Raw genomic sequence first — 23,441 nt, 5'->3', positions numbered from 1 at the left:
TGTTCTGAGTAGCTTGATGTCATCTCAGGCTGTCCCACTCCATCCAGCCAGGATGTGAATCGTCCCTTTGCCCAGCATATCCATGCTGTATATCCTAACCTGCCCATTAGTCACTAAGCAGCCCTCTAAATTATCAGAATGATGTTGGTGGTATCACACTCACATAATTTTTATTATAGTATATTGTTATATGCTCTATTTTATTATTAGTTATTGTTGCTAATCTCTTACTATGCCTAATTATAAATGAAACACTATCATAAGTATATATGTATAGAAAAAAGCATAGTATATGTAGGGTTTGGTACTAACTGTGGTTTCAGGCATCCACTGGGAGTCTTGGAACTTATCCTTCATGGGTAAGTGGGTCTGTTGTGCTTTGTTTTCCACTGCCCCTTTAAAACATCTGGAAAAGAACATTCTTCCTCAAACAACTAGAGGAAGAGTTCTTCTGATTACTGGTAATAAAATGTCCTCTAAGCAATTTGAATCGCTTGTCTTAAGTAAGTAATTAGAATGCCTAGTCTCATACCATGATCAAATCTGTACCATTGATTTAAAATGTCATCATTTTGCCCCTCTACCAGATTGGGGCTGTTTTGGGGGAAAGAGTATACTCTACCTTATTTCCTTCCTCATGCACTTGTGATACTCATCTATAAATTGAAGATAATAATCTGTACCTCAACACTATGGTTATTGTAAAGATTAATGTGAAAATACATTAAAAAAATGCTTAGAAAAATATTTAACCCATATTTCTAACAATGTTACTTTTAGAAGTAACTATAAATGTAATCATTATTATATAATTATTATAAATGTTCTCTTTATAATTTATTTGTTTGACTTATGAGGATTTTCACATATTAAATATTCTTCACATTGTAATTGTTGTATTCAGCTGTACAAATGTAGCATAATTTTCAGTGCTAAACTGGATGTATATATCATTTCAAATATTTTCTCACATCATTGGTAATCATTGTGTTCAATCTGATTTTTTTTCCCCTTTAGAATATACTGTTGAAATGGAATTACTGGGTCAAAATGATAATTTTAAGGCCTTTAATACATACTAACAAATCCTACAAAAATCCTACAAAATATCCTACAAAAAATTATTATCAGTGTGTATTATATTTTCAAGACTAACTTAAAATTCTGGCCTATTATCTACTATCAGACATTGATTTAAGTATAAGAGCATCCTTGGAAAATAAAAAACAGGCACAGAATGTTCTCTTGGGTCCTTACAGAGTGTGCCAACAGATTTCTGGAAACATTTTTTGCTCCTGGGAATTAGCTAATCTCATATAGGTTTGAATGAGGAGAAATCCAATATATCTTCAGAACCAGAGCATTCCAGGGACATACCTACACAACTACACTGATCATTCTTTCTTAATAGAAAAAGAAAATGAAGTAAGAATGAGCAGTAGTGACTCTCTATTATGGTGGCTCATTATGAGATACTTAGATTGAACTGCTTTAATTATGTAAATGCATCTGGTGGATGAGTATTAATAAACTCTTTAAATAAAATAAATCATAATTCTGCTTTTCCTTAGTATATTATATTTTAATTAAATTTCTGGGCACAGTCAGTAACTGTGAAGTTATACAGTTGACAAAAATTAATCACTAAGGAGTGTAAATCAGCGAGATACTAGTCTAACATAAAGCACATGGTAATTAGATAACAGATTAGAAGTTTTGCAGATGTCGCGAGAAGAAGACACTGTGGTTCTCATTTTTAGCATTCCAGATAGGTATTATGAAGGAAACGCCAATTTTATGAAGGTCCCACAAACTCACAATATCTTAAAGGTCTTAATATAAAATTATCCATTTTGGAAAGGTTATCTTCCTGTGATACCGTATGCCTTTGTCTTTCCACTCTCTTGCTCTCCCTCACACACACACACACACACACACACACACACACACACACACACACTCACTCTCTCTCTCTTCATGTTCTCATATGCACATGTAACCCCAACTGAACAAAATATTCACCCTACCACCAAATAACAGCCATTGGACCAACCTTATAAAGTAGTGGCAGTTTTCCTAATTTCAGGAGTGCAATCTGATTTGTGACATTTTTCATTTTTTTAATCCTATTTAAATCATCTGCATTTCCATAACTCACATCAATGACTTCAGCCTGCAAGAGAAGACAAAGAAAAATAAAGCCCTGTCAGAAGCATTACAGCAAATTGCCCATTTAGCATAACAAAATCATTCATAGTAATTCAAAACGTTCAAAGGAGAACTAATCTCTCTCTTACCCTGTCCCAATCATGACCTTTCTATTTCTATCAGGGTACAACAATTCTCCTTTGAGAAGTCACTTGAGAAAAAGGTTTAGATTCATTTTTGCTTTGCAGTCTCTTCTAAACAAATTACAAACCCTGTTTATGCCTCTAACAGACCACCCAGTTTGGTGTATTCTTACATTCATGTTTCTGGAATTTGAATCATTTTACAAGATGCTGCAAAATTAATTTCCTTAAGGTTCAACAACAATCATACTACTCTTAGATGTGAAAACAACTCAAAGATTCTCTACTGTTATCCAAATTAAGTACAAAGTTCACAACGCACAGCTGTTCAGGATGTGCATATATCCAGCTGTGAATGACAAACCCCTGGGTTATGCAGGATACAACCTATACAGCCACCTGTACCACTGTGAAATTCAAGACTTTAGAATATAACACCAAACAACTACTTCTGTCACATTTCCCACTACTCCCTTAGAGTTATGTTTCATATCAATATTTCTCATTTTTAAAAGTCTCATTTTATTAATGTAAAAATTGTATGCCTTCCTGGAAATTTTACTGGGAATCCTATGATTTGGTGAACCCCATCCCACACTTTGAAACGTACTGCCCTGAGAGTTCCATCCAGCATGCTCCTACAGCCAAGAGGATGCCTTTGGACTTTATTTTCTGGAATTTCTATTATTAAAATAATAGCTGTTATGCTTTCCAGTCATAAAATTATAATACTAAATGTGCTGTTTCAGGAGGGAGGATCTTCAAGATGGCGGAGGAGTAAGATGTGGCGATCACTTTCCTCCCCACAAATACATCAGAAATACATCTACATGTGGAACAACTACAGGACACCTACTGAATGCTGGCAGAAGACCTCAGCCTTCCCCAAAGGCAAGAAACTCCCCACGTACCTGGGTAGGGAAAAAGAAAAAAAGGAAAAACAGAGACAGAAGAATAGGGACGGGACCGGCACTTCTGGGAGGGAGCTGTGAAGAAGGAAAAGTTTCCACACACTAGGAAGCCCCTTCACTGGTGGGGAGAGGGGTTGGGCAGGGTAGGGAATCTTTGGAGCCACAGAGGAGAGTGCAGCAAGAGGGGTGCAGACGGCAAAGCAGATAGATTCCTCCATAGAGAATGGGTGCCGACCAGCACTCACCAGCCTGAGAGGCTTGTCTGCTCACCCGCCAGGGCAGATGGGGGCTGGGAGCTGAGGCTTGGGCTTTAGAGATCAGACCCCAGGGAGAGGACTGGGGTTGGCTGGGTGAACACAGCCTGAAAGGGGCTAGTGCACCACAGCTGGCCAGGAGGGAGTCTGGGAAAAAGTATGGAATGGCCAAAGAGGCAAGAAACCACTGTTATGGGATGCGTGAGGAGAGGAGATTCAGAGCACTGCCTAAACGAGCTTCAGAGACAGGCGTGAGCTGCGGCTATCAGCACAGACACCAGAGACAGGCATGAAACGCTAAGGCTGCTACTGCAGCCACCAAGAATCCTGTGTGCAAGCACAGGTCACTGTCCACACCTCCCCTCCCGGGAGCCTGGGCAGCCCGCCACTGCCAGGGTCCCGTGATCCAGGGACAACTTCCTTGGGAGAACACATGGCATGCCTCAGACTGATGCAACGTCATGCCAGCCTCTGCCTCTGCAGGCTAGCTCCGCATGCTGTATCCCTCCCTCCCCCCAGACTGAGTGAGCCAGAGCCCCCTAATCAGCTGCTACTTTAACCCCGTCCTGTCTGAGAAAAGAACAGAGGCCCTCAGGTGACCTACACACAGAGGTGTGGCCAAATCCAAAGCTGAAACCCAGGAGCTGTGCAAAACAGAAGAGAAAGGGAAATTTCTCCATGCAGTCTCAGGAGCAGTGGATAAAATCTCTGCAATCAACTTGGTGTAACCTGCATCTGTGGAACACCTGAATGGAAAACGAATCATCCCAAAATTGAGGCAGTGGATTTTGGGAGCAACTGTAGACATGGGGTTGGCCGTACGCAACTGACCAGTTTTTGATTTTTATGTTTATCTTAGTTTACTTTTTAGCACTTGTTATCATTGGTGGATTTGTTTATTGATTTGGTGGCTCTCTTCTTATTTTTTCTTTTTTTATTACTTTTTAAATTTTTTATTTTAATACTTTTAAAAAATATTTTATTTTAATAACTTTATTCATTTCATTTTATTTTTTTCTACCTTTCTTTTTTTTTCCTTTTTCTTCTGAGCCATGTGGCTGACAGGGTCTTGGTGCTCTGGCCAGATGTCAGGCCTGAGCCTTCGATGTGGGAAAGCCGAGTTCAGGAGATTGGACCACCAGAGACCTCTGAGCCCCATGTAATAAAAATCAGCAAGAGTTCCACCAGAGATCTCCAACTCAGTGCTAAGGCCCACCTCCACTCAACAACCAGCAAGCTCCAGTGCTGGACGACACATGCCAAACAACTAGCAAGACAGGAAAATTGTAGAATAATACAAGGCTGACCAGTATTTATTAAATAAATGGTCACATAATATTAATGATCACATTGTAAAAATGAGATAATTTATGTTTTCCATTTCAACTTTCTAAGCTATCTACTAAATATGACTCACTGATAGCATCTTAAAACAGAGATATTATACATTTGGTTATATTAATGAACATACTTTTCATATTTAGGAGAGTTTGGGGGAAAATCATACTGGTCTGAGAGCGTGTAGGCCAGACTATGACTTTTTGTTTGTGTACATACCAGAAAAATATGGCAGTTACTAAAATACCAATTCTGTAAATGACATCAAAAATGGCAATTTCAATTAAAGAGCTCTCCAACTCATCTTCTATAAATAGCATATATAAACGATCAATGCATTTTAACATGTAAGAGGACTTTATCCCACAAAAATATTCCTCAAAAAAGGCATCATTTTATCAATTTATTTTGGTTTATGTACTTTGAGGCTATGCATTAAAAGTCAATATTTACAGAAGTCTCAATGTTCTGACAGTTTGACAGGTGATAATAAAAATTATCTATTGTCTTCAAAGGATGCTTCTGAACCAGGTCCTTTCCAAAAGTCTTTCATATTTACCTTCAAGCAAACTGAAAATCACAGATGCAAGAAAGCACATTGAATTTTTCTGAGACAAATCAATATACAATGATATGATAAAATGTCAAGCCATTTTTTCCAACCATTCTTGTTGCTACAATGAACCTCTCTTTATTGCATGTATTCTGTCACGCTAGAAAACCGTCCACTTACCAGTTGGCATACCATGTTTAATTTATGTCCAAATATCAAGGATTAAGTCACATCTGAGCCGTCTTTGGGAAATGCCAAGTGAACAGGAATGTAGGTGCTTGTTGAACTATTTACTCTATGTGTACCAGTTTTTCCCTAACACATAGAGGACTTCCTGACACATAGGAAAGAGTAAATGAGAGGTGCAGAGTGAAAGGAAACTAGCTCTGTTTTATTTTTTTTACCACAGAGAAATATTAAAAAGTCTACACATTTTTATTTAAATTTTATATGTTAATTTTTTTTTTTTTTTTTTTTTTTTTTTTTGCGGTACACAGGCCTCTCACTGTTGTGGCCTCTCCCGTTGTGGAGCGCAGGCTCCAGACGCGCAGGCTCAGCGGCCATGGCTCACAGGCCTAGCTGCTCCGTGGCATGTGGGTTCTTCCCGGACTGGGGCACGAACCCGTGTCCCCTGCATCGGCAGGCGGACTCTCAACCACTGTGCCACCAGGGAAGCCCTATATGTTAATTTTTGAACAAAGAACTTAAAAAACAACAATTGTAACAGAAAATCAAATATTTATACTTTGTTAAAAAAGAAAAAGTATCGGCATGACAACAGATGGGCCACATAGTAACAGCTAAGAGGATACTGGTACACTTTAGAAATGAACAGTAAAATACAATTATCTTCTATCCACTGTAAAATATGTGATTAGAAGGAATCATAAACCAAATAATTAGCAATGACTAAAAATCAAAACATTAAAAAGTGACATTCTAGAGCACCAAATGTTCTATGGAAAAGTGGAGAGACTATTCTGAGAAGAAGCAACAGAAGAGAATAAACAAGAGAACTGAATAGAATTGTTATTTTCTGTAGTAAGCTAACTAAAATTAATAGAACAATCACGGAAAGTAACCAGGTCAGAGAAGTGTTTCTGGGGCCCTCCACCTGCTGGTGGCCTGGGTTCAACATTGAGGAATGATCCAGGGCCATGTTTCTCTTCTACCTGAGGTAGCAAAAATTATTCATGCTTATGAAATGATGTATGCCTTGAAATTTTTCAGACTTGACATTTTCAACCAAATCAATCACTCTGAATCCTCCCAGTTTTCTCTAAGAGAGATTCTGAATGTACAGAATATTTGAAAAGCCTGCTTTGACTAAAACAGTAATTTTCTACTCAAAGTCAGAAATGGTAAACCCAAGCATTTCTCATACTGACAAAATACAGGGTTATCAGAAGTACTATTCATCTAAATACAAATTTTACTTTAGAAACTTACTACTACTTTATGTAACCTAGCTTTTGAATATTCTTCAAATTAAAGTGCTTATGTTTATTAAAAACTTGTAAAATCAGAATAATCTCCCATGTTTACTGTTATCCTTTCTAAAAAAATAGTATATTAGTAATGATGAAGAGTTCAAAATTCAAAGACTGTTAGTACTTTCTTAGTTCTTTTTTTCAAGTTCACTGAAGGGCTTTCCATCATAGACCTTATTATGAAAACCACAATGTATTAAAACACGAAAGCCAATGCTGCTTCCTCCCACCCTTGTGGCAGACATCACTAATCAATCCTTTCAAACTCCTTCTCAAACTAGTATTCTAGCTAATAAAGACCAGTTAAGATGGGGTTGGCATAAGCATCCAGATATATAAAATAGTAAGTATTTTAGTATTAAAAAGCTATTAATAATTTAAATAATATTTAGTTATTTAAAATATTTAATTACTAGAACAGCAGAAGAACTAATCAGTTAAAATAGACTCCCAACCGATCAGAAGGGACACCAGCAAGTGTGCTAAACTAGTATATCCCAACTGAATTCACACAATCCATTCTGCTGTCTTCAGTGTAAAAGGTCAGATAAAGGGATGGCTGGTCAATTTTATCACTTTTTATTACTGTACTATAAACACATGCTGAAAAAATATTTGCTACAATGATATACTAAATGCAGTGCTTAATGGCACAGTGAATAATTTATTTTCTTTTATTTGTGTACAGTGACCATGTTTTGAAAGCAGAAAAAACAAAGATAAGCCAGAGTAGTCACTTGTCTTGGCATATAGTAATCATTTTTAACAACTTGTGAAATGTTTTATAATCTAACATATAAAGCACATCCATCTAAAGGAGAGAAAATTAAGTTAAAAAGTACTGTAATATAGAAATTTAACCAAAGTGAAGCAAAGTTCTGTCAGGATTCTATTTCCATATTTACATCAATAATCTCCAAAGTCAACAGGCAAAATAATGCAAACCTGGGATAAGAATGTATACTAAATTAAGAAAACAAATTGTTGGGAAGAAAAAAATGCACTATTTAAGGATTTTCTAGGTAATTTAGAAAAAAAAAAAGATACGCATTAGAGATGTGGGTTGAAGCATGTGCCTAGGTCTTGGCAAAGTGGAAAAAATTCATAAGTAGATCAGGGCAAGAGGTGGGTAACGGCAAGAGAGAGATGAGGGCAAGAGGAGGTTCACAGGGAACCCCAGCTGTTGGAAAACTGGAATTTGAATACAGAACTTTAGAGGGAGAGAGGGAGGGAGGAAGAGAGAGAGAGAAAGAGAGAGGGAGGGAGGAAGAAAGAGAGAGAGGGAGAGATCACATGCACGCACGTGTGTATTGTAAGAAGGGTTAAATTGGACAGGGCTGTTATGATAAAAAAGGAAAAAGAAAATCAGTACTTAACCATTTATGTCCTCTGTACTAGCCATTTTACCATGGAGATTACATCAGTTGTTTTCAGTCAATCTTCAGAACATTCATATTTCTCGATATTTCTGACCACTATACAGATGAGGAAATGGAGTCTAGAATATATAGGTAACTTGCTAGTTTTCATAGCAGGATGGCACCATGCAGTTGTGTAATTGCTTACCTAATAGCAAGTTTCCCCTATTAGACTGCCAGCTACATGTGGGCAGTGTCCAAAACTTTCTTATGGATAATTTTGCTCCTGTGATCGGCATAAAAAAGGGCACTCAGTATATACTTGCTAAATGTTGAGTGTTTCTTGTTACATTAGTGACAGCCAGCAGGCTAAATTCTATATCAGTCAATCTTTCAGTATCAAATTAAAATACAAGGAAAAACAGATTAATAATCAAAGGGTACTTTATTTAATAAATGATACTCAACTTATTAAGGTAAGGATATTGAAGGAGTTGCAAATTCATTCAAGAGAATTCTTCCTGGAGACCATGAAAGTAATATGATAGAATTCCGCTTCCTTTAAAATCAACTATATTAATGTACTGAAATAGTGCATAAACCTAAGGATCAACTTTTGCACAGATCTCTCTAGTTCTGAAAAGACTGAATTTGCAGCATCCAATGAAATGAGGTAAATCTTATTTGTAAACTGTATACTGGCATTTTATGAAAATTAAACTATATATTAAATCTGCTAAGAAAGTTATGTTATCAAAACATTGTAAGTGGTATGCTTTAACTTATATTAAAACTAAAAATCCTGACCTAGAATTTTCTGTCAAACAACAGTTATGGTGATTCAGAATCTTTAGAAATAACTTTAGTCAAATTAGAAATCTGTAGTCAAGGGGCTTCTCTGATGGAGCAGTGGTTGAGAATCTGCCTGCCAATGCAGGGGACACGGGTTCGAGCCCTGGTCTGGTTAGATCCCACATGCCGCGGAGCAACTGGGCCCGTGAGCCACAACTACTGAGCCCGCGCGTCTGGAGCCTGTGTTCCGCAACAAGAGAGGCCGCGACAGTGAGAGGGCTGCGCACCGCGATGAAGAGTGGCCCCCACTTGCTGCAACTAGAGAAAGCCCTCGCACAGAAACGAAGACCCAACACAGCCAAATATAAATAAATTAATAAATTAAAAAGAAAAAAGAAATCTCTAGTCAAACACTTTCTCACTCAAAATGCTATATTTCTTCTAATGAAGAGGGAGAAAAATAGTCCATTGTACTTTAACTGTTTAGGTGAATTCAACTATCTTTGTTGTAAACTTTTATTTCGTATAATAGGCTTTTATTCTTTCCCGGGAATAAGATGTAACCTCCCTAACAAATATTTCACTATGGACACTATGTTGTGATATATTACTTTTTTATTTGTAAATGCTTCTATCTATGAAATTTTAAATCCAGGAAAAATATATACCTTAAATATGTGGAAACTAATCCCATGGACTATCTTGAAAAAACAAAAAAAGCAGCCAACTTTGAAATTATTTTGTTAACTCAGTTACTGCACAGAGCTCGTGAAATCAGAAACAGAAGGTTATATTAAACCAAGGGATTTTATGTAGATTTTTTTAAATGAATCACTTACATACAACTTTGTTCAAAGCCATTCATCTCACATTGTGCACCATTGACCAAAAGATGGATTCCACAAAAGAGGGGAGACAAATAAAATGCAAAATCCTTTTCAGCATTGAAAAACTGCTCGAAGCTCACATTTCTTTATTTGTGAGACAGTAGCCTCATCTTCATACCCAGACAATAATACAATTTCATTCTATTCCTTTAGCTTTCCGATATTTTTATCTGTAACAGGAAGCATTCAGAGCTAAATACATATAGCTTTGCCTTCTGCCATAACACTGATAAGTTGCCTTTGTTTGAGAATATTAAAAATAAAAGAGGAATAAAAGAGGAAGACAAAGTCTTCCTAGCTGTGAGAAAATAGACATCTGATTACAAGTTATCCAAGGATTCCATGCAGCGATTATTTTCTCTTTAAGACTTTTTGACAAAATATTTGATGCAGTGTTCAGATTTCATGTGTTAAACTATGTCATGAAATTTCACAAAACAAAGACAAGCAACGCTCTTCAGGCCCAACCTGACATGCTTTGCCATTCTGCATTCAAAAATAAAATACTTCATTTATCTGAGCTTTCAGTTTTAAATGAAAAATTATATTATATATCAGGGAATTATATTTATTTTATTATGTATTCATACTTAAGGCATTTTCCTCCCTAATGATTAATATTTGTCATGTTAAATAGAAGACAGGAAGACTGTATTCAGACAATGTGGTAAACATTTGTACTCCAAATTTTATGATATATAGTTCTGATATTTTCTTAATTTCTCCCATTTAAATGCATCTACTTTATACCGACTACTAATAACAATAGCTAACATTTATTGAGTGTTTCTAAGTTCTGGGCCCTTGACATGGTTTCTATCATTTCTTCCTCACAACAATCATTTGAGGTACTATTACTATTCCCCTTATACAGATAAGGACTTTTGAGGCTTAGAGAATTGAAGCAACCAATCGACAGATGTGCAACTGGTAAGGAAGGTTGCTAGTCTGGGCTCCTGAACTATGCTTTCTGAGGAATGGGATAGTGAGAAGTGTGTTGGTAACAATATTTCATGCACAGCTAATGAGTTGTTGAAAATGTTTCTTCATAAAACTGCATTATTTGACTTGTCTTCCCAATACAAAATAATGCTTAACAGAAAGAAAACTTCAACATTTATAAAATGTACTGGAATAAAAACAAATCCCTTATTCAAAGTAAGAACATGGTAGACCCAATCTGACCAACCTGTATTAAATACTAATTGTTCCCTTTACTCTTCTGTACCTGCACTGGTTTCACAAAGGACAAAAGAAATAACTGCACAGGAATTACATAAAGCCATATATTCTATTTATAAAACTGACTAGACATTGCCAGCACTATCAATGTCTTTAACATTATGATGATATTATAGTTGATATTTCCCTTTAATAAAAATATAAATCACTGTTTATTCCCTGAAGCTAACCTCATTCATGCTAAATTATTTATGTATCCATTTTAATATGTATTTTGCATCTGACAGGAGAACTCTCCTTAGGACCATTTTACTGACCCACCTGTCATTATGATGGGGTAAACAATGTCACCTTTCCAGTGCACAATGAATTACAAAATGTTGCAAAGTACACCATCCATCATGCTGGCACTAAGTAGGTTTTCGAAGTAGATCTCAGATATCACAAATGCTGTTTAGACTGTTAGCAGAAAGCAAAAATTGGAAGCTTATACAAAACGGTCATATGATGAATGGACATGACAGCTCTTCAAAGTAAAAGGGCATGGCTCTTCTACAAATAACCTTGTCAAAAGCAAAAGTAGTGGGGAGCTTTGCTGGCAGTTAGACTAGAATAATTTAAGAACTTGTTAATGGCACTGCCTGATAGAAATTCATGCAAATACAGTGTACTCAAAATCAAAAAGTCGGTATGCCTGAGTCATCAGCAGCAACCTCTCAAGCTTGATTTGAATTGGGAAATAGTCTGAAGAGACACAGAAAATTCACCAGAGTCCTATTAATTAGAATATGCGAGTTTCAGTAATACACCTATCTAAAACATGTATATAAAATATATGCAAGTATTCTATACGCATATAAAATAGTCACCAAGAAATTGCTTTGCTTTTGAAAATTATAATACTAATATAGTAAAAGTTTAAAAAGTCAATATCACATTATGTCCTTTATTTATATAAATCTTTAAATTATTATGTACTTAGTGTAATAGATTTGAATTATTAACATAATTCTAAAAATACTTATTGTCAGTGTTGTCATCTAATTTGCACGGTTAATTTCTTAAATTATGTTCTTCAAATACAAAGTGTTTGTTTTATCTATAATTGCATTTTAGTTCCTTTAACATTATTCCCTTCTATCTAGGCCTAATATTTCACACATGGAATACACTTCTACATCTATAGCTAACTTTATTTCTCCCTTTTAATAGCTATATTATTTAAAATCTTTTTCACCACTTCTTTATTGAAAATGGTATTTTTTAATTCAAATATAGTTGATTTATAATATTATATTGGTTCCAGGTATGCAACATAGGGATTCAATATTTTTATAGATTATACTCCATTTAAAGTTATTATAAAATATTGGCTATATTCCCTGTGCTGTACAATATATCTTTGTAGCTTATTTACTTTATACATAGTAATTTGTATTTCTTAATCTCCTATCTTGCCCTTCGCCTTCCCTCTCCTCACTGGTAACCACTAGTTTGTTGTCTATATCTGTGAGTCTCTTTTTATTTTGTTATATTCATTCACTTTATTTTTTAGATTCCACACATAAGTGATAAAATAGAGTATTTTCCTTTCTCTGGCTGACATTTCACTAAGCATAATATCCTCCAGGTCCATCCATGTTGCTTCAAATGGCAAAATTTCATTTTTTATGGCTGAGTAATATTCCATTGTGTGTGGGCGCCTGTGTGTGTGTGTGTGTGTGTGTGTGTGTGTGTGTGTGTAAAAAATTACACTGCTACGAACATTGGGGTGGGTGTATTTTTTTGAGTTAGTGTTTTTGTTTTCTTCAAATATATACCCAGAAGTGGAATTGCTCAGTCATGTGGTAATTCTGTTTTTAGTTTTTTGAGGAACCTCCATAATGTTTTCCTTAGTGGCTGCACCAATTTACATTCCTACCAAGTTAATACTAGAGTTCCATGACTTATGACTTCGCAGATACTTAACTACTTCCATGATTCTATAGTAGACCTTGGTTTTCTTTTATATGAAACAAAGAGAAAATTTAAACACTTATAACTGATAAGATAAATGTGTGAAAATCCCACAGAGATATGGTTACACAGGAATATAAAAAAAAAAAATCCAATGTGCCCAGGCAATTATTAAAGAGGTACACACTAAGGCAACTGAGACACAAGCTATAGTTCCACGGCTTTTCCATATCACCTCAGTCCAGGAATAATGGATGTTTGCCAGAGGAAACTGGAAAGAAAATAGATGGGGGTGATTCCAAGGATCCACTCAAGCTTCTGGGGTTTTGTTCTTGTTCTGTGTTTTGGACATGCTTTTGTTTAAGGAAGGAGATGACTGTGCTGTACTTGAATCAACCAGGATAAAGAGGAGCCTGGAAATGTGTAGGGCTTATGTAGGGTTGGGAGTCTAAAATATGTGGGGTAACTTTAGAATCTCGACTTGGGACCAAAGTTTCTGAACCAAAGAAAGAATGCTGGCGGCCTCCCTCTATTTCCATTAGTATGCAAGTACTTTTCCATTATTGCCTATCAGACATAGTGTATATTCATCAAGTCAAATCATGAGTCCTACACTAGAAATATTACAGACATTTAATATTATGTTAACTTTTAATTAATAAAAAGGCTTTCTAGGTGGTGCTGGTTATATGAGGTTCTGCTAAATATCAGAGAATGTTACAACACAGAACAAGAACAATGCCAAAGCAGTGGTTAGCTGCTTCTCCTCATGCCGCACCCAAAAAAAATTTTTTTTCAATTGGGAACAAGCATGTATTTCTGCAATGTAATTTTAAGTGATTTAAATTAATCATCTTAATCACAGTTAATAATAAGTTGGATTCTTAAAAATCTGTGCCAATAATCAACAATCAGAAACAGCATTTCATTCATATAAAATCTATAGAAGAAATCAATAGTTTTATTAAAAAAAACTGAATGTGTTTATTCAAATGGGACTCTTACATGGAGATGGAAAAGTTGCCTATATAAAGGAAACTAGTGACCAATTAAATTCTATGGTTTCTAACTGCTCTCTTGTCCTTACCATAGGCTAAGCTCTATCCTCCAAGATTTACATATATTAATTAATTTAATTCTCATAACAAGCTTATGAAGCTGGAACTATTATTATCCCCATTACAGAGATGAGAAAACTCAGCCCTATATGCTTAATTAATAGTGGTAATTGGGCAGCTGAGATTTGAAACTAGTCCACGTGGCTCTAGAAGCTGTGCACTTAACCACAATGCCAAAAAACCACATCAAAAAAACCAGCTAACCCAGAAAGACTAAAGCAATAATTCACACCTCGTCCCTTGTTTATATTTTCCATCATAAAGCAGACACATTGTATGTCAAATCTTAAATTGTGAGTAATCACATCAATTTTCCACTTCATTTCTTGTGTGCATACACAATTTCAAAACACAACTGCTTCCGTTTCTATTCTTTCTGTCCACATTGATCTATTAAAATTTGCCTCTTCAGAACCAAAGAACGAAATGAACTCACACTGTAAGGATTAAGCAAACTGTGAATGACTCAGTCACACACTCAACACTTTTAAATTAAATTCTTCTAACATGTTTTCACTTTCAAAATATGACAAGAAAAGGGTCAGGCAATTCAAATCTTCCTTCCCCTTTCCTGGCACCTCCACACTGAGAATATTTACTGGTTATTTTGGTATGTTGCTTCTTGCCAGTTAGTTCAATTTAGATGAAAGCTGTTGTTTTCTAATTTCATTTCACTGTAAATGACAGAGACAAATTGTCATATTACCTTGAGAGTTCCACTGGCAGAATAGGCTGCATATGAGTAGAGCGGATCTTGGCTGCCATGTTGTCTGGCTTCTTCGCTGCAAGGCTGGCCATTAGGATGAAAGCACTGGCCACTGCTGCTTAGAGTCACTGAGCTGGGAGAAGGGCCTGGCAGGTTCAGCAGCACAGAGTAATTTACAAACTGTACGTCTTCTAGGCCCAAAGAAGTCCACTGAGTCTTAATCTTCTTTGAAATTTCTATGTCGTTTTCACTTTTGTACAGTTGTACCAAATTTCTGAAAGAAATTTAAAAGGTATATTCTAAAAAAAAAAGGAAATCTTTATTCTTTCAAGTTGTGGTGATTCAGTATACGAACCATTATTAATAGATGTGGGATGTGAAAGATGCGTGAGACAGGACACTACACAAGAAATTCACAATTTGGTAGAGGTGATGAGCTTTACAGAAATTATAGAAAATCAAAGCAGAATGAATTAAACTCAAATTAAGAACTAATAAAGTTCTATGGGCTACAGAGAAGAGAAGAATTAATACCAACTAGCTCTTTTATTACTTCTGATCCTTCTATTGACAACAACATAATCTATTTAAAACTCGGCTCCAAACCTAGGGGTCATGTTGGTTGAGACAGTTCTGCACTGTAGTTAATATGATTACATATAAAGCTATGTGATTAATACACAGATATTGGTATTTAAAAAATGATTCAGAGGGAACTCTTCTGATACAAGTTACATGCCAAATTACATGATGCTATGAACATAATGATATGCAATAAAATCAGTATATTGTGGCAAAACCAACCACAGATTGTCAAACCAATATGAAGTTAATTTTTGTGTGTGCTTGCTGTGTAGTCTATATATTTATTCCTATACTTGTTCCATAACCCATAATGACACTATTTTTGCTTAGGACATCCTAGAAACCAGACAAGCTCTGTTTAAAAAATGCATAGAACCTAGAAAAGCATGAGATATGGGAAATTAAAAAATAAAAATTTAATAAAGTTTTGCTTTGTTTTGGGCTAGAATGCAAAGGAACCAGCTCTTTTTTCGGCAAAAAATCTTCCTATAAGCATTTTATTGCTATCCAAACTAATACCTAAGTGGAAATTTTACTATAGTTGTCATTTTTGCCCATCAAATTATTTTTCTCACACATCCTTATTTTAGGACCCTGTTTATTCAAGAACCCTCAATGAAACATATTTGAAAAAAGAATAAGAAACAGGCACAATAGAAAAAAATACATAGGATGGTATAGGAAAGCATTACTGGAGAAAAAAGGTCTGTTGACACAGCTTAAAAGCTGGTGTATACAGGAAGGTGCGATGACAATTTACCAATTGTTTTCTATCTTTTTAAGGTTATTTCTATTCTTTTTTAAAACAATATCTAATTTAACCAATCATCAGTGTCATGTAAATTTTATGGAAAAACTTATGGGAAGAATTCTACTTTTTATTCTGAAAAATACTGGTCAGCCTTGTATTTTTTTTTTCTTTTTTTTGGTGGGGAGGCTTTTTGAGGTATAATTGACAAACGAAATTGTATATATTTAAAGTGTACAACATGATGATTTAATATACATGTATGGTGTGAAATTATTATCACAATCAAATGAACACATCCATCAACTCACCTTTGTTACTTAGTCGTGTGCCTGTGTGTGTTGAGACCACTTAAGATCTACTCTCTTGGCAAAATTCAAGAATACAATACAGTATTGTTAACTATAGTCACCATGCTATATGTTAGATTCTCAGAACTTATTCATCTTATAACTGAAGGCTTCTATTCTTTGACCAACATCTCCCCATTTCCCTCAGCGCCCAGTCCCTGACAACTATGATTCTACCCTGTTTCCAAGAGTTTGACTTTTTTTAAGATTCAACATGTAAGTGATATGATGCAGTCTCTGGCTTTCTTGGTCTGGCTTATCGCACTTATCACAGTGTTCTCTGAATTCATCTACATTGTCGCTAATGGCATGATCTCCTTTTTTAAGGCCGAATAATATTATTAAATGTGTATATTGTATATACACACCACTTTTCTTTATCCATTCATCTGTCCGTGAACACTTAGGTTGTTTTCATACTTTGGCTATTGTGAATAATGCTGCAATAAACATGGCAGTGCAGATATCTCTTTTAGATACTGACTTCATTTTCTTTGGATATATACACAGAAGTAGTACAGCTAAATTGTGGTAGTTCTAGATTTAATTTTTTGAGGAACCTCTATACTATTTTCCATAATGGCTCTACCAGTTTACATTCCCACCAGCAGTGTACAATTTTACCTTTTCTTCACACCCTCACCAGCATTTGCTATCTAGTCTTTTTGACAGATCTCCTAACAGGTGTGAGGTGATATTTCATTGTGGTTTTGCTTTGTATTCCCTGATGATGTTGAGAACCTTTCATGTATCTATTGGTCATCTCTGTATCTTCTTTGGAGAAATATTAAGGTCCTCTGCCCAGTTTTTAACTGTTTTTTTTTCTTTTTCTGCTAATGAATTGTGTGAGTTTCTTATATATTTTAGATATTATCCCCTTATTAGCTATACGTTGGGTATTTTCTCCTATTCCATAGATTGCCTTTTTATTTTGTTAATCATTTCCTTGGCAAAAAAAATTGCCAAGACCAATGTCAAGAAGTATTCTTTTTTAGGAGTATTGCAGTTTCGGGTCTTACATTTAAGTCCTTAATCCATTTCAAGTTAATATTTATGATGGAGTAAGATAGGGGTTTCTTTTGCATGTGTACATTGTTTTCCTTACACGATTTATTGAAGACACTGTTCTTTCCCCATTGTGTTCTTGCCTCCTTGGTCAAAAATTAATTGACCATATATATTGGGTTTATTTCTGGGCTCACTATTCTGTTCCATTGACCTATTTTCTATGATTAATTTGTTTCATTGATCATTTTTGATCAAACAGATCATTGATGTGTTTGGATGACAAAATAATCTTTTGATCACTATAGCTTTGTAATATAGTTTGAAATCAACAAGTGTGATGTGTCCAGCTTTGTTCTTTTTTTCTCAAGATTGCATTGGCTATTCAATGTCTTTTGTGGTTCCATATACATTTTAGAAATGCCACTGGAATTTTGATAGGGATTACATTGAATCTGAAGATTGCTTTGGGTAGTGTGGACATTTTAACAATATTAGTTCTTCAAATAAGAACATGAGATATCTTTCCATTGATTTGTCTTAATTTTTTTCATCAATGTCTTAAAGTTTTCAGTGTACAGGTCTTTCACCTCCTTGGTTAAATTTATTCTGAAGGATTTTATCCTTTATTCTAGGCTTCCAATTTGTTGGCTGATATTTGTTCATAGTAGTCTCTTAAGTTCCTTTGTATTTCTGTGGTGGCAGTTGTAATGTCTCCTCCTTTATCTCAGATTTTATTTGAGTCTTCTTTTTTCTTAGTCTAGCTAAAGGTTTGTTGATGTTGTTTATCTTTTCAAAAATACAGCTCAGTTTCATTGATCTTTTCCATTGCTTTTCTGGTCTCTATTTCATTGATTTCTGTTATTTACTGATCTTTGTTATTCCCATCTTTCTGCTAACTTTGGGCTTAGTTTGTTCTCTTTCTACTTTCTTCAGGCGTAAAGTTAGATTGCATATTTGAGATCTTTCTTTTTTCTTAAAGTATTTATCACTATAAACTTCTTTTTAAAACTGTCTTTGCTGCATCCCATAAGTGTTCATATGTTCTGTTCCATTTTTTCTCAGGATGTATTTTGATTTCCCTTTTGATTTCTTCCATGACACACTGGTTACTCAGGAGTATGTTGTTTAATTTCCATGTTTAAAAATTTTCCAGCTTTCTTCCTATTATTGAGCTCTAGTTTTACACCACTGTGGTCAGAAAAGATATTTGATACGATTTCATACTTCTTAAATTTGCTAAGTCTTGCTTTGTGACCTAAATTATGATCCATCCTGGATTCTATGTGTGCTTGAAAAGAAGGGGTATTCTGTTGCTGTTGGGTAGAATATTTTGTATATGTCTGTTAGGTTCATTTGGTCTAAAGTGTAGTTCATATTCAATATTTCCTTACTGATTTTCTGTCTGGATGATATATCCATTGTTTAAAGTTGGGTATTGGAGTCCCCAACAATTATTATATTGTTCAGATCTGTTAATGGTTGCTTAATATAGGTGCCAATGTTCAGTACCTATATACTTACAATTGTTACACACTCTTAATGAATCAATCCCTTTGTAATTACATAATGACGTTCTTTGTGTCTTTACAGTTTTTAAAGTAAGTCTATTTTGTCTGATATAAGATTGTAGGGGTCCTCAGTGGCCAAGGTTGTGACTATACACAGTAGCAGTGAGGGCTGTTTGGTAGCAAAGGCTGCTGGGGACTCCCCATCTCTTTTTCTCCCATGTAGGATGTTTTGGCTGAAGGGATCCCTCTTGGTGCCTGGTTGGCTTGCAGGGCTATTACAGTGAGGGTGGCATGGGTGTCTGATGAATGGACACCCATAGAGTAATCACAAAGCCAGGGTCTGGAGTACAGGTGCTTGTAGAGTGATAGCAGCTCCCAGGATCCAGGACATTGGTCAGCCTACAGTGGCAGTGACTCTATTGCCTAATTCACAAGAACACATGGAATGGCAGCTATATCCAGGTCTAAAGTGCAGGTATAGCAGAGTAGCCATGGTTCTGAGTTCTGGGGAATGTGCACGGTTAGGGGGGTGGTGGCAGCCCTGGTTCTGGGGACTCTGCAACAGCAATTCTTTTGGGTGTGGGGAGGGACAGCAGCATCTCCCCCTCCTGGGAGTCTGCAGCAGTGATGGCTTTTGGTTACCTCAGTGGTGAAAGCTGTTGGTATCCTCTAAGCATCAGGTCACTGAAGTCCATGCCAATGAACATTTTGGGGCCTCCCACCATGAAAGCTGTGGGGAGTTTGTGGCTGTTGGGGTGTTACAGTCCTGAGTGACAAGATTGTTAGGATCCTCCACAGAGCCAACCACTTGGGACCATGGTTGATATCAATAGCCTCCACCCTTCTTGGTTCCTAGCCATCTTTGGATGTCCCAGCTAAACTGATCTCCCCCACAACCTTTCTCCTTTTTTTTTTTTGATCCACTGTGTTGCTATAGCCCTCCCAGACCTATTTTAGTGCCTGGGTATCTAATTTTTTTTTTTTGGTGGGGGAGAGGAGGGGTGAATACAGGCTAGTATTTTCTACTCCCTCATCTTGCTCTCTTCCCTGTTCTTTCATTGCTGTATCTGATCTTTGCCTCTGCAACTCTCTTTCTTTGTTCCTAACTGCAGTTCTTTCTGCAGTATTTTGGACAGGGCAAGTAAACTAATTGAATTGAAACTTAACTCAGTTTGATGAAAAAACCATTTGGAAATTAATAATCAATAATCTCCTTTTGTAATATGTATAAAGTGGACTTGCAGAATACACACGTTTTATTCATGTAAATTTGACTATGTACAGTCAACATTAACAGAAAAAGAGAAGAGAAATTTTAATACTACTTTAGACTTCTATTTTTTTTTTTTTTGCTCCTCTACCCAGTCAATTGATGACCATAAGTCTACCAATTAGTAGGCAAGATGTTTACTCTGCCATTTCTTTTGCAAGTCTCAGGTTCAAAGTGATTTACAGTGTAAGCAACACAAAAAAATGTTTCAAGATGTTTATACTATACAACATGGCCTTGAAAGGTAAATAAAATACTACTTTAGGGACTCAAATGAAGAATTAGTAATTTGTCTCAATGCTGGAGAATTTCTAAATATTATTCACTATTAAGCTAAAATTACTGAGTAAAGGATATTTGTATTCTCTATTTCAATTTAAAGGATATATACTTTTTGTATTATAATTTCATTTTTCAATGTTATGAAAAAATTGAATATATAATATATAACATATATAACTTATGAAGAATAATGAAAGAATGACCCAGCCTATGAAGTATAACATTTCCAATATTACTGAAGCCCTCTAGATAGTCTTTATTTCACCAGTTACCCTGGCCCGCAGGGTAATCATCAACCTTTTTTCTCTTTTTGTGGCTTCCTTTGTCTTCTTTTTATAGATTTAATATGTATGTATCTATAAGTCCTTAACAGTTCATTCCTTAGGCTTTGAGTTTCTACCTTTATATACTTGGTATCTTCTATATATTCTTTTTTTACATATATTGACATATGACATTACGTAAGTTTAAAGTGTACAACATGATGATTTGATACACTTATATATTACAAAATGATTACCACCATACCATTAGCTAACACCTTCAGCACATCACATAACTATCATCTATTTTTTGTGGTGAGAACATTTAAGATCTACTCTCTGGGCTTCCCTGGTGGCACAGTGGTTGAGAATCTGCCTGCCAATGCAGGGGACACGGGTTCGAGCCCTGGTCTGGGAAGATCCCATATGCCGCGGAGCAACTAGGCCCGTGAGCCACAACTACTGAGCCTGCGCGTCTGGAGCCTGTGCTCCGCAACGAGAGGCCGCGATAGTGAGAGGCCCGCGCATGGCGATGAAGAGTGGCCCCCGCTCACCGCAACTAGAGAAAGCCCTCGCACAGAAACGAAGACCCAACACAGCCAAGAATTAATTAATTAATTTTAAAAAAAAGATCTACTCTCTTAGCAGCTTACAATATGATGATTATTGTAAATATACGAATATTCTTTTGTGATTTGATTTTCACTCAGTATTAAATTTCTGAGATTCCTCCAGGTTTATTATCAGTTTCCTGAGACAAGTATTTTAAAGTTGTTTTGTTTTCTCATTATTACAAATAATGCTGCATTGATCATTCTTGTCTATGTTTCCTAATAGATATAGGCAAGAACCTCTCTAGGGAAGGACTTACTGGTCCATAGGTTATGTGCTTGTATAACTTTAATCAAAAATGCCAAAATGCTTTTTTAAAAGTTCTGATTGCACTGCTGCCAGGTCTGCATGAAACTTATTCTTCCATTCCTCACCAATACCTGGTATTGTCTTTATTATTTTATTTTATTTTATCTTATATTTTTACCAAGGGTAGTGGGTGTAAAATTGTATATCATTATGTAACTCAGAAATACTGTCACTGGTGTATGCTAAATAGTTTTCCAAAGCTTGTTGTACTACCAGCATTATTTGAGAGGTCCTTTTTTTTTTTTTTGCAGTACGCAGACCTCTCACTGTTGTGGCCTCTCCCGCTGTGGAGCACAGGCTCCGGACGCGCAGGCTCAGTGGCCATGGCTCAGGGGCCCAGCCGCTCTGCAGCATGTGGGATCTTCCCGGACTGGGGCATGAACCCATGTCCCCTGCATCGGCAGGCGGACTCTCAACCACTGTGCCACCAGGGAAGCCCTAAGAGGTCCTATTTTTAGAGTATCTAACTTTTGCTATCCAATAAAAGTAAAATTGTATCCAATTTTTATTTGGATAATAAAATTATTTTATTTGGATAATACAAATTATTTATTAATTTGTATCCAAAATTGTATCCAACTATGATTTTAATTTGCATTTCCAGGATTACTAATGAAGATTTTTTCATGTATTATTTAGCCACCCATATTCCCTTTCTATGCAATGACTATCTGTGTCTTTTGCCCACATTTATGGAAGCTTTTGTGTATTCCTGATAATATTTTTAGGTCAGGTGTAGGGTACCTATCTTCTCCCAGTTTTTGGCTTCTCTTTCATTTTCAATGTCTTGTTTTATGGTATTATAAAAGTTTATAATCTTAATGTACATTTTTTAAAGGTTTTTTGGTTTCTTATTTGTTTTTAATAGAATGTACAGTGCCATAAGCTGGCCACAGCATGGTGTCATTTGCTCCACAGAGCCTTTGTGTACATGTATTTTTTAATACAGTGTGATGGTTTCCACATTTTCCTGATGTGCTTAAGAAATTCCTCTCAGGGATTTCCCTGGTGGCACAGTGGTTAAGAATCTGCCTGCCAATGCAGGGGACACGGGTTCGAGCCCTGGTTCAGGAAGATCCCACATGCTGTGGAGCAACTAAGCCCATGAGCCACAACTACTGAGCCTGCTCTCTAGAGCCCACGTGCCACAACTACTGAGCCCATGTGCTACAGCTACTGAAGCCCATGTGCCTAGAGCCTGTGCTTCACAGCAAAGAGAAGCCACCACAATGAGAAGCCCACGCACAGCAACGAAGACCCAACACAGCCATAAATAAATAAATAAATAAATTTTAAAAAAAGAAATTCTTCTCAAACCTAAGGAAATGAAGTCATTCTCATAAAAGTTTTAAAGAATTAAGTTTCTCACATTTCAATGTTTACTTGGAATTATTTGTGTGTGTGTGTGTGGTATGGGATAGGAATGCATGAAATATTACTTTTTTCCATATGAATAATCATCCTAGTCACCTTTGTCATATTCTTCACTCATGTGCAGTGACAGTCATATACAAATTTGCACATGTCTGTCAGTCTGACTCAGCTCCTTAGTCAATTCCACTAGTCCTTTTGATCCATCTTCATAGAAATATTCTATTTTAATTATTATTACCTTAAAATATGCCTCAGTATTCAGAAGGGCAAGTCCTCCTACTTGTTCTTCCTCAAGA

At 36.0% G+C, this 23,441-nt stretch overlaps 1 protein-coding gene across 1 annotated transcript in view; it reads right to left on the bottom strand.

Annotated features, from left to right (window-relative positions):
• Positions 1–23,441, bottom strand: part of NAALADL2 (N-acetylated alpha-linked acidic dipeptidase like 2) — a 1,061,651-nt gene that overhangs the window by 642,143 nt on the left and 396,067 nt on the right. Inside the window, exons 3-4 of the mRNA XM_033429498.2 lie at positions 14,837–15,110; positions 2,054–2,173 (exon numbers count right to left, since the gene is read on the bottom strand). Coding sequence (XP_033285389.1) covers positions 2,054–2,173; positions 14,837–15,110 — 394 coding nt within the window. The remainder of the gene's footprint in view (positions 1–2,053; positions 2,174–14,836; positions 15,111–23,441) is intronic.

The sequence above is a fragment of the Orcinus orca genome, chromosome 5, assembly GCF_937001465.1.
Source record: "Orcinus orca chromosome 5, mOrcOrc1.1, whole genome shotgun sequence".
Classification (NCBI taxonomy): Eukaryota; Metazoa; Chordata; class Mammalia; order Artiodactyla; family Delphinidae; genus Orcinus; species Orcinus orca.
The sequence above is the reverse complement of the archived record's forward strand: the minus strand, read 5'-3'. Positions and strand labels throughout refer to the sequence as shown.